General features: G+C 40.9%; 1 protein-coding gene across 1 annotated transcript in view; it reads right to left on the reverse strand.

Annotated features, from left to right (window-relative positions):
- Positions 1-10008, reverse strand: part of GNL1 (G protein nucleolar 1 (putative)) — a 36775-nt gene extending 26767 nt beyond the window's left edge. The window contains exon 1 of the mRNA XM_070933469.1: positions 9885-10008. Within this exon, the coding sequence (XP_070789570.1) occupies positions 9885-9960 (76 nt within the window). The 5' untranslated portion in view covers positions 9961-10008. The remainder of the gene's footprint in view (positions 1-9884) is intronic.
- Positions 10009-12899: the final 2891 nt, after the last annotated feature.

Below are 12899 nucleotides of genomic sequence, written 5' to 3' on the forward strand. Positions count from 1 at the left end.
CCAACCAGGGTGGATTTGATTTAAATCGAGTTGATTTAAATCACAATTTAAATCATGATTTAAATCACTAGTAAAAAGGCTTGATTTAAATCAACTCGATTTAAATCATAATTTTTAAAGAGCAACTGTCTTCTCTGCTACTCCTTTGACCCACTGTTGACTCACCGATAGTCCCAGTGTTGCAGAATATACAGCCTCATGCTACATAACTAAGCTCCATTTCATGCTGAATAAACTAAATTATTTATGTATCTTAAATAGAAAACTATCTTACGATAGATTTTTACCCCAAAAGTTTTTTATTCAAATAAATTCGATAAAAATCAAAAAAATCTGATTTAAATAAAAAAAATCCGATTTAAATAAAAAAAATCTGATTTTTTTGATTTTTTTTTTTAAAAATCATAGATTTTTATCCACCCTGAAACCAACTCACAGCAGCAACAACAGTTTGTGGCTCCAAGTATCACTTGCAATCTAACAACAAGAGGTCCCAGCTGCTTATGAGAAGATGCAGAGAACACGCAGGTTGGGAGAAATCTAGGCCTCTTCGCGTAATGCTCAAACAAGGTTAGCTAAACATCATGAGAACTTGGGAAGAGGCTAAATCTAAGTACTTAGACTGGCATTGCTGGGGGAAACAGCCTTAACATTCAGGAATTCTAGCTCAGAAGTCACCAACTGGTGGTCCGTGGACGACTGGTGGTCTGTGAGAAAATTTTTGTGGTCCGCAAAAAAATTATTTGCATTTTTTATATTGCACTAAATCAGGGGTCCTCAAACTATGGCCCCTGGGACAAATACATGCAATGAACGTTTGTGTTGCTACAAAGAGTCTCTCCCTTTGGGGTCTTTTTGTGTGGATTGGAGGGGGGCAGAAATTCTGACTTGGGGTCTGCTTCAGCCTCCTGGTGCAGGGCTTTGGTGAAGGCTGGAGGGAAGCGCTTCTGGTGGCAAAGAGCCGGAGGGCCTCGTTCCAGTGGGACTGCATCATGGCCTGGAACTGGCTGAACATCTCAGCCCACTGAGCCTCCAGGCGCCTGTACCTGGCCTTGCACTCCCGCAGGTCTTCTCTCTGCTTGGAAAGCCTATGCTCCTAGTCCTCAGTGAGGAGCTTCTGCTGAGCCTCCTTCTTGGTCAGATCCAATTTGAACTGAGCTGTTTTGCCAAGTCTTTCTCGTGGTGGCTGCTTAGCTCCAACAATTGCGTCCTGTTGGGGCCCTAAGGAGCCTAGGCAGGCAGGCAAGAAGTGGCTGGGAGGGGAGGGGTGAGTAGAGGCTGGCGAGGTGCCCCTCAACATGAGTGACATTGAGTTGGCCACGCCCACTCAGTCACATGACCACCTAGCCACCCCCACCCAGCCAGTCATTAGGCAGATAATATTAGTGGTCCATGGGATTTAATATTATGAATTTAGTGGTCCCTGGGGTCCGAAAGGTTGGCGACCCCTGCTCTAGATCATAGTTCAAATTCCAAGAATCAGGGATTGAAGCAGGAGGAGGAACCAAAATATAGGAACCGAGATACAGACAATAGAAAAAATTGGAATCCAGACTGCCAGAGATTCTACCCATATTTTCTGGGGTTGCAAAGTAATATTGAAAGCAAGGAAACAAAACTACTCCAGAATAAAAGAAGCTATTTGTGGTAGGGGAAAGGAGACCATTGGAGAGAGAGAGAGAAAAAAAATCTAGTTCCAAGAAATACAAGGAAGGCTAGCGAGGAAGGGAGGAGGATGGGACAATCATTAGCAGATTGTTTGGATTTGCATTGTTAGATTCTGGATGAGCTCAATCCTTCGACCTTGATGGGAGAAGCACAAACAATCATTGTCAGAAAGATTCCGCAACAGGTTTCCTTGGTATTATGATTTTTCCACTCAGTAGACAGAGAGATGGGGCACAGCAAAGAAGGAGGGGTGCGCATTCTTGCCCTCAGCTACTCCCACCCCTCCATATATCTAGATCAGTGTTTCTCAACTTTGGCAGCTTTCAGTTGTGTAAGACTTCAACTTCAACTTGGTTGGCTGGGGGATTCTGGAAGTTGGAGTCCACACATCTGAAAGCTGCCAAGATTGAAAAACACTTTTCTAGACAGACCGCAGGTAAGGAAAACACTTGGCAGGCCAAGGGTTCAGGACACAAAGGAGAAGAAGAAGCACAAGATTTATTTCCTCCTTCACTGAGGGCTGTAAAGGTAAAGGCTCCCCTCACACATATGTGCTAGTCGTTCCCGACTCTAGGGGGCGGTGCTCATCTCCGTTTCAAAGCTGAAGAGCCAGCGCTGTCCGAAGACGTCTCCGTAGTCATGTGGCCGGCATGGCTAAACGTCAAAAGCACACGAAACACTGTTACCTTCCCATCAATTTTTCTACTTGCATTTTTTCGTGCTTTCAAACTGCTAGGTTGGCAGAATCTGGGACAAGTAACGGCAGCTCACCCCGTTACTCAGAACTAGGGATTCGAACTGCTGAACTGCCAATCAAGAAGCTCAACACCTTAGCCATTGAGCCACCGCATAGATCACCCTAAATGAGACATCCTCCCAAAGCATTTAAACACATAAACACAGTGTGTGTATATGCAATATTTGATGCACTTTTGTCTCCACTGGGTGATTCGCTAGCATGTAGATTTCTGCTCTTGAGAATGCTCAGAAATGGCCATGTTGGTCCATATAGCTACTGCGTTTCCCACATTAAAGGAGGTTACAACAGTAAGGAAGACAACCAGCTATCCATCATCCAAATATAATTTGAACTAGTTTCCTTGATACCCAATTGAGCTTGTTGTCATTTGTCAGGTTGCTAAAGGACTTCACTTAACAGGTAGCTCTTGACTTACAATAAAAGTTGAGCCCAAAGTATCTGTTGCTAAGCGACACATTTACTAAGTGAGTTTGGCCCCATTTTATGGTCTTTCTTGCTACAATAGTTAAGTGAATCACTCTGCAGTTATATCACGGTTGTTAAGTGAATCTGCCTTCCCCATTGAGTTTGCTTGTCGGGAGGTCGCAAAAGGTGCCACCTTTGACCCCAAGAAACTTGACTCCAGGACACTGCAACCGTCATAAATAGGAGTCAGTTGCCAACCTTCTGAATTTTGGTCACATGACCATGGGAATGCTGCAAAAGCCGTAAGTGTGAAAAGCAGTCATAAGTCATTTTTTTCAGTGTCGTTGTAACTTTAAATGATCACTACATGATCTGTTGTAAGTCAAGGACTACCTGTATTTTCTTATCAAGGCATGCTTTGTGAATATGTTTGTATAGAGACAATTTTGATCCCAAATCAGAGAGTTAAAACTCCTTTTTTTTTCAATATATACTTTTCACTGGTGAGTTCAGCATAAAAATGCCTATGGAGCATTCCTTCTTGGACGTTAATGACTCTTTTGCCCCTCTTCTAGAGACTATGCAGATAGTCCTCAGATTACAACCATAATGAAGCCTGCTCATCATGGTTGTAATTCGTAACGGTCATAAATCAGGTCACCCACATGAACAACATGGTTTTATGAGGGTTTTTTGCGGCAGTCGTTAAGCGAACCAATAGTTCACTGTGGACCGATTTTGCCAAAAAAAAACAAACAGAAGTAAATAATGATTTTGGGCAAAACTGTCATAAAAACACAGTCACTGAGTATGGGACGCTGCAAACTACTATAAATTTGGTTCAGCTGTCAAGCATCCAAAGTGCTATCATGTGACCGTGGGAGTGGGTGACCGTCAGAACTTTGAATCTGAGTCATCAATATCCCCAGGAAGGTCCACAGCAACTTCAAACTTGTCATTTTCTTTCAATACACAATACTTTGTTTGGCAAAAGGTGGGAGAGAAATAGATTATTCTGCAGATCTTTACATTCTCAGCCATCGTTTGTATATCAGGATATCAATTGTCTAAGAGCATCTTTCAAGCAAAAGAATGATTTCAGGGTTTTTTTCTGACATTGTAACTTTGTGTTGATTTTCGGAAATTTGAAAGTAGTACTGTACAACATGCTATTTTATACATATTTAATATTTAAATTAAATGTAACTTGTCCAGTTACTAAGTTCTTCTACTTCCACAAAGCCAATAAAGGATCTTGAGAAACTTTAAACAAATATGTCTAATTAAAGTTAGGCCATTTGGCCCACAAGATTCCTGTATTTATTTAAAAGTGTTTTAACTTGATTTTCCTCAAAAAAGAGTCAAAGACTGTTCACATCTAAACATACTAATTACTATAGTGGAGTAAAAGTAAAAGAAAGCTATAAAGAACAAAGCTAAAACAAGATCAAGAAGGAAAAAAAATATGTGAAAAAGATTCCCAGCAAAGTTGAAGCTAGGTAGAACAAGCCAAGTTCCTTAGAAAGCAAGCTAATAATGAAAAGCTATTATGGCCATTAATGTAGTGGAATGTAGTCTGGATTCCCAGGAGGAAGGGATTAAATTCCAGAGGGCAAAGGGGCAGCAAAGTTTAGATAGTTTGGTTGTGAGAAAGCTCCTCCCTAGCAACTCCCAAAATACACCTGTTCCAAATACAGGTAGTTCTCAGTTTACAACCACAACAGAATCCAAAATTTCTGTTGGTGAGACAGCTGTTAAGTGAGTTTTGCCCCATTTGATGATCTTTCTTGCCACAGTTGTTAAGTGAATCACTGCTTTTTTAAGGTGGTAACATGGTGGTTGAGTGAATCTGGCTTCCCCATTGACTTTACTTGTCAGAAGGTAGCAAAAGGGGATCACATGACCTCGAGACACTGCAACTTTCATAAATATGAGCCAATTGCCAAACAGCTGAATTTTGATCACATGACCATGGGGATGTTGCAGCGATTTTAAGGGTGAAAAACAGTTATAATTCACTTTTTTCAGTGCCATTGTAACTTTGAATGGTCACTAAACGAATGGTTGTAAGTCAAGGACTACAGGACTGCAGTTACTTTGGTTCAGCAAGATTTCTATTGGTAGGTAAGTAACGAGTCACCTTGTAGGGAGATGGGCGACATAAAAAATTAATAAAATAAATAAATAAAACACTAAAGGATAAAGGAAACTGCTCAAAAGCAACTCTACGTGTCTTTCTTGGTTGTTGGGGCTTTACAATTAACAAGAAAGGATAACTAGCAGATTATAAATTCTTTTAAAAAGTACCAATGGATACTTTCAGTGGTGAAATCCAAATTTTTTTTACTACCAGTTCTGTGGGCGTGGCTTGGTGGGCATGGTGTGTGTGGCTTAGTGGGCATGGCAAGGGAAGGGAAGGATATTGCAAAACCTCCACTCCCACCCCACTCCTGGGGGAAGGATATTGTAAAATCTCCATTCCCACCCCACTCTGGGGCCAGCCAGAGGTGGTATTTGCCGGTTCTCTGAACTACTCAAAATTTCCGCTACTGGTTCTCCGAACTGCTCATAATTTCCGCTATCGGTTCTCCAGAACCTGTCAGAACCTGCTGGATTTCAACCCTGAATACTTTGCTACTTGGGGGAGAAATCAGGTGGTCCGAACAGGTCAGCATATGTCCTTTCAAACAAGAATAATAGAAGATGACATCCGCATATCACAAACATTATGTAGACTTGTCTTACTTATAGATGAAAAGAACTATAGTAAACCATTGCATTCATTCAACTCACTTCTGGACTACTTGTTGGCTAACTTGCATGGGAAGTCAGCCAGTTTGGTGCAGTAGTTAAGACACCACGGTAGCAACTGGGAGATTGTGAGTTCTAGTGCCACCTTAGGCACGAAGCCAGGTGGGTGACCTTGGGCCAGTCACTCTATCTTAGACCTAGAAAGGATGCAAGGGCAAATGACTTCCAAAATCTCGCCATAAAAATTACAGGGATTAGACCAGGCAGTTGCTAGGAGTCAATACTAACTTGAAGGCACCAACAGCAACAAAAGGATGGTAACAGTTTAATTAAAGGAGCCTTCAAGCATTAATTGATTAGCTATAGATATCAAGAAACTCCATGTGGATCAGGACTATAGTATCTGGCTTTGCAAAATTTCATTTAGCCATGCATGGCAACAAAGAGCTGGCATTTTTCTGTATCTCTTTGCTGCCATCTAGGGATCTTCTGGAATATTACAGCACTGAGCTGATACCTTCTGTCTAAATGGGCAAAATAGGTGTTTTTGAGGGGAAAAAATCAGCAGGAGCTAGTAGCACCTTTTCCAACTAACATAAGTACTTTTTATTAAAAGCCATAAGCTCTTATGAGCTGGAACTCTCTTTATTAGATTCACAGATGCATCTGATGATAAATTACATATGTCTTTTACGGTAATAAATTTTTGTACAGATGAGCAAGTAGGTTATGATACCTTGAAAATGAGGTAAACTAATAGAGAATGGAAATACTCTCAACACCTAGATTGCAAATGCAAAACTTGGCTGCAGGAACTACAATTATAGAGAAAGTAGACACTCAAGATTGCTTCTAAATAATAACTCAGCTCCTTCAAATCACTGTTTTCTTCTTAATTCAAACCCTGCCGTGCCATTCATTTTTCCTTTAACCAGAATGCCCATTTTGAGAAATCAAGGAAACTCTGACAATCTTGATTTATGCGGATCGATTCATCAAACAAATGTAAACTCTTTTTCAGCAAACAAGAATAAATTCAGGTATATGACAGGGATATTTCTTATGATGAAGATGTGATAATAAAGCCTCCTACAAGTTGCGCTCAACTCCTAGAACAGGATTTTTTAAATGCAGATCTGCCAGAGGTTGATGGTTGCCATGAGAGACTTTAAAAAAGAAAAGTCCATCATTAGAATTTTTGTCTCCCTTTTTTCTTTTTTTGTAAACTAACAGGTTCTGCTGCCTGAAAAATTTTGAAAATCCTCATCTTAGACATTTCATGGACTAACCCATCATTTGGGGAGGGGGGTAAATAATACAGAAAAGTTACCTTTTTGGGGAGGGGGTGACTTCCCAAACTAGCTTTCAATTATGAGATTTCCCAGTGGCCTCCCCTCCTCGTACAAACTACGCCTGACCTTGCTTAACTTTGTGGGCTTGGCTAAAGCTAGTCTGGCGCTATTCCCTGTAATACAGGAGCTATCAAAGCTCCTAATCATGACGACATTATATAAAGCCACGCTGAGCAATGTGTCCTTCTGAATCCTTCTAAATATGTCTGTTAACCAGTTGTGGCTCTGAATTGTGGAACTATCTCTGCATCTTTACACCCTTTCCAAATTCCTCGGATTGGCAGCAATGCGGTTGCTAGCTACTCTGACCTAAAAAGCGTAAACTTTTTAAAAAGTTAGGCACTGAAGAAGTTGCCTTCTCTGGGTGGCTCTCAAACTAGGATGAATTGCAAGCAACCTACAGTTCCAGCTCTCTCAAAGGGCTGAAAAAACTATGTGTATTCAAAAGCCTTTCAGCCAAGATACTCTGCTATTTTGGCAATTACTGGCTTTTTGGTGGCCACTGTCTGGCCTTAACTTGAACCTTGCTGGAGACTAAGCAAATATTGCTTAGACTGTTTTTCCTTTGAAAAATGTTACTTGTGGTTTTATATTACCAGAATCGACACTTTTACCATTTTATCTATTTTGAATTGCCCTGGAAGGACACTGCTGTGAAAAGCTGCCCAAAGATCTGTTCTTGGCACCGTTTGAATTGAATGTGATGCACTTGCTAGACTCTAGTGTACTACAGAAAAGAGATTATTATGATCATCAGTTAAAGGACACACGCCTACTTTCCCCTTTTCTGTTATGTGTTTGAAAGCTGCCAGACAAAAGTTTTGCTCCCAGCCAGCTGCCCATTTAATTCCCTGCAGTGTTATTTCAGTACTATTAGCACACAATTCATAACCCTCCAAAAGCTTTTGTCATCCTACTCCTGGTGGTGAAGGCTTAGCTTTTTCCAAAGTGTTCTGCACAGTAACCATTTACATTCCCCCACTTCTCTCTCTTTTTTTCTAATTGCAAAGGCACTGCTCTCCTTTGCAAAATGTCCTTGGTTACTTTACCCAACTACATAAAGAGGCTCCAATGCTTCTCTTTTGCTTTCTTCTAAAGATGCTAAAGTCTACAAAATCTCCCAGGCAGCCTGGACCGCTCCTATTTTAAAATATACTCACATCAGAAGTTATTGCATTATATGGTTATGAATGGCTCACGGATGTTCAGTTACACTACCCAGTGACACTGTCACTCATGCAAATTCATTTTTATGACACTTTTTTAAATTGATGCCCATACGTATGTAGGTAGAAAACCCCACGTTTTGACTCTGGAATGAAAGGTTAGGCCCACATATGCATCACCGTCAACCATCATGAGGAAGAATATGGAACATGCCTATGCAATTGGCAACCCACCACACTAAACACAGAACACTTGCCATGCACGACAGGCCATGAACGACTCAACATACCTCTTGATTCTGTAATCCCATCTGCTTTCCTTCCTGCCATTTAGGAGATAGATCCCCACTTAGCTTGGCAGGGAGTTGCAAAATACACGGGTGCCATATGAAATCTAGAAACTGCAATCCTAAACAAAATTCCATGCCACAGACACATTGTGCAGCAGGATTCAGGATTGCTGCCCACATAAAAATCTTGGATTTGTGACAACCCATCCAGTACAAATGACATTCTTATCATGGCTACATTGTTCATTACATTTTTGTCCCACCCCATTTTCAAGGTACTTTGAATAGTTTCTCTCACCTCCTATCCTGTCAGACTCACAAAAACTCTATGAAGTAGGTCTGCTTCAAATCTTTGGCCCAAGGTTACTTAAGGGGGTTTATGACTCCGCTGACATTTGGACACAGGACTGACATTTCTAGTACACTTTAATTATTGCACAATACCCGTTTTCTCTAATAATTAATTCCCCTGTCTTCTAAATGAAAGCCTTATAGAAGGATCTTGGGAGATATTTAATAAAAACATATAACTAGGAAGAAAATTAAATGAAAGAGGAAAAGTAGACTATAATGAATGCCTATGGTCTCCCATATATATTTCTAGAGGTAAATGCTATTTCCCATGTCTGAAATATATTTCTTCTCCTCAGTTTCAGGGAAGAGGTTGTACCTATGAATGGGATAAGTAGTAGTTCTAACAAGCAGTTTAAGTGGGAAAAAGAGAGAGAGTGATATAATACCCACTGCATTGCAGATATTAGGGCAAAGAAATCAGCTTTACAAAGAAACGGTTATCTTCCAAGTATAGCTTAGAGGCCAAAGGAAAAGTCATTCTGCAAAGATTTAGGAAGATGGTCTGGATTTAATTTCGACCGAGATTTTAAAGCAGGAAAGTAGAAGCCAGAGACTGCTGCTTTTTCTAACATGCTCAAGAGATGGATGCTCTTAATTTTTGCCATTAAACGAAGAAGGGGGGTTAGCTGCTTCAAGAAAAAAGTTGACTTTTATGTGCAATCCCACTGCCGCTTCCCTAACAGTCATCTTAGTTAAATTTGGGCCACCTTTCTTTTTTTTGGGGGGGGGGGGCACTTAGCTTCAGAAGACAAACCGAAGAGAGAGTGCTTTCTAAATGCTTTTCGGAAAGGCTTTTGTTGTCTACAAATCATTTCTCTCCATATAACCCCAAAAGGAGGGAATGGAAAGGTCACACTTCTCTCCCCGCCTCCCCCATTAACCAATATTGCTTTAAGAAGAAGAGCCACCCCCCTCCCCATGGGTGTCTATGGATGATCATGAGATAAGGGGAAACTCCCCACCCACTCCCCTCCAAAACGTGATGGGCTATGCGAGGGAGAGGAAGGGATGGGGATAATCCAGGTGCTAAGGACAGCATATTCTCCTAAGGAGGAAGGGGAGCTAGGAAGATGGTCCAGATGTTTCTTGGAAGGAGAGGCGCCCCGCCCCCCTCCCGATTCCCCCCCACCCCTCTCACCCTGCCGCTTTCGCTCGCGTTTATCCTGCAGCTGCTTCTTCTTTTGCTTAGCGCTGAACGGCCTCTTGCGGGGCATGTCCTGTCCCGGCTGCCGTCCCCACCTCTTTCCGCTCCTCCAACAACACCGAACTCGCAGTCCCGGAGTGGGGGAGAGGGGAGGAGCTTAAAAGAAAATTACTCCTTCGGCGGGGAGAAAAGGAACCAATAAGCTCGGAGGAAGGGAGTGGAAGCACAGTGGAAGGGGCGGAGCCGGCTCGAACTAAAGAATGAGAGATCGTGACGCGAAAGCTAGCCGGAGGACGGGGGTGATTGGAGCGAACCATTAAGGGCAGGCCAATGGGGGGGAGAAAGAGATTGGAATGTGACGTGCTTGGAAAAGAAATGACAGCAACGATTATGGATTGTACCATCGAAGGCAAAAAAGCCTTGAGTTCATCATTCCTCATCCCCCCGCGGAATGTACCATTCCGGTCGGGGGAGGAAGGGCTAAACCAAATTGGGCCGTTCAGTTTATTCTATTCGTGGGTGGTTGGAGGGCCGGGAGTACCTTCTAGCATGACGTAGAAAGGCATAAAAAAGTCATTATAGGCACGTTAATACCTGAAAGAGGCGGGAGGGGGAGATGTAGCTGGCAATATTTTTTTTTTCTTTTTTAATAAGGATCAAGAAAATTTGGAAAAAGTGTATGTAATTTCTGGCTTTTTCAGAAATCCTTATCAGGCAGAATAGTGCTGCCCTTTATCAATAGGAAATAAAAGAATAGACTCTCCATCTTTATTGCACATTCATCTAGTTTTAACATATAAATCCATTTCTACAAGTCAAGCTATGAAAGGAAAAAAAAACTCATTTTTCCTTGGGAATAACCTACATTTTTACAGGCTGGTTGTTATTATATATATCATTTATTGTAAAAGACCTAAATGTTTCTGTGACTTGCCCATGTTTCACCTAGACCAGTGTTTTTTTTTAACCATGAAAACTTAAAAGAAGTTTGGACGTCAATCCCCAGAATTCCCAAATTAGATTGAAAAGTCAAAAAATATTGACCTAATAGTCCCAAACTATTCTGAATCTCATTTGCTTTTTCTAACAGGCTAAGAGAGCCTCCAAATGATGTTACTACAATATAGGAATGGACTCAGGATTAATTCAGCCTGATGCCAAAGATCAAAGACCTTGAATGTTTGATGGAATTTAATTATTAATAATTTTTAAAAGCATATATTGGCCTTTTAAAAATATGTCAAAATTATACATACAACACTATAAATATGTCATCAGATTAATTATCGCAATAAAATTAACAAATAGAACTTTAAAAGATTTTAACATACTGTTTAAAAGTCCTCCATGATCCTTATTTAAAAAAAGGTGGAAATCAGTTATGACTCACAAACCAAATGAATAATCCACTACTGCAATTCATATATGCATTTTTCTTTCCAGTATTAAATAATAATTTTTAAGTCAGGGTTAGGATCAGAAAAATGTACACTTATTAATATCTTGATCGGTTAATTCCAAATGCCAGCCAAGGGCATTATCTGCATCTTTTAACACACAGGAGTTGATCCAAAGCCATATTAACTACTGGTATATTTTGTTCTTCAAAGAAAAATAAATATTTGAAATTTTCTTTAATAGTTACTAGAGTACAGTTTATTTGCTTAATATTTTTACATCCTTTTAATGTACAAACAATTTCTAGAGACAGGTACATTATACATCTAAAATAAGAAATCAACAAAAACTGTACAGATAATCCTCAACTTACAACTATTTGTTTAGTGATCATTTAAAGTTACAGTGGGATTGAAGAAAGTAACTTATAACTGTCTTCACATTTATGACTGTCGCAGCATCCCTGGTCACATGATCAAAATTTGGGCACTTGGCAACCTGCCTCTATGATAGTTACAGCATCCTAGGGTCATGTGATCATCTTTCCTGCCAGTTTCCAACAACAAAGTCAATGTGAGAAACTGGACTTGCTTAACAACCACGTGATTCCTTTAATAACTGCAGTGATTCACTTAACTGTGGCAAAAAGTTTCGTAAAGTCAAGCACAAATTATTGCCTTGCTTAGCAATGGAAATTGTGGTGCAGATGGGATCATAAAACATGGATTATCTTATATCAACAACAAAAACTGCATGGTAAGAGTGATTGGTCCAAAGTCACCACACATAGTCATGAAGACTTGGTGGCGCAGCAGACTAAAGTGCTGTTAAGTAACACCAGCTGCCTGCAATTACTGCAAGTTCATATCTCACCAGGCTCAAGGTTGACTCAGCCTTCCATCCTTTCGAGGTAGGTAAAATGAGGACCTGGATTGTGGGGGCAATAAATTGACTTAGTATAAAAAGAATACCGCTTAGGGCCCCCCGAAAGCCCTACTAAGCAGGTATATTCAAAAGTATGAAGGGTATTGCTTAACGCATTGTAAGCCGCCCTGAGTCTCTGGAGAAGGGTGGCATATAAATCGAACCAATCAATCAATCAATAAGACTACACTATATGCCAGGGCTCTCCAACCTTGGCAACTTTAAGCCTGGCGGACTTCAACTCCCAGAATTCCCCAGCCAGCTTTGCTTTGCTGGCTGGGGAATTCTGGGAGTTGAAGTCCGCCAAGCTTAAAGTTGCCAAGGTTGGAGAGCCCTGCTATATGCAATATAGTTCTTGTGTTAATATGCAATAAAAAAAGACAAGAACTATAAGTGGTCAGTAAGAGACTACAGTACACCGTTGAAGAAAATGCCCTTAGTTTATTGGCGTGTAAGAAGCCTCCCATCCTGAAGTCCAAAGAAAACCTACATTTTTAGACTTTTATTTACTGCCCTTCGACTATCTCTAAAACGACTCGTTCGCTCTCTATGATAGCAGGCCTTAAGGGCCTTTCTAGGAAGCGTCCCGATCTCTATCGTACAACCCGCTCGGCACTTTATAGGGCGATACTGTTCGCTCCTCCTTAGCGTGGTCGCTCTCGCGCAGGCGCAATAGAAAGGAGGCGT

Source organism: Pituophis catenifer, unplaced genomic scaffold, assembly GCF_029215685.1.
Source record: "Pituophis catenifer annectens isolate HBS135680 unplaced genomic scaffold, rPitCat1.0.hap2 SCAF_2, whole genome shotgun sequence".
NCBI lineage: Eukaryota > Metazoa > Chordata > Lepidosauria > Squamata > Colubridae > Pituophis > Pituophis catenifer.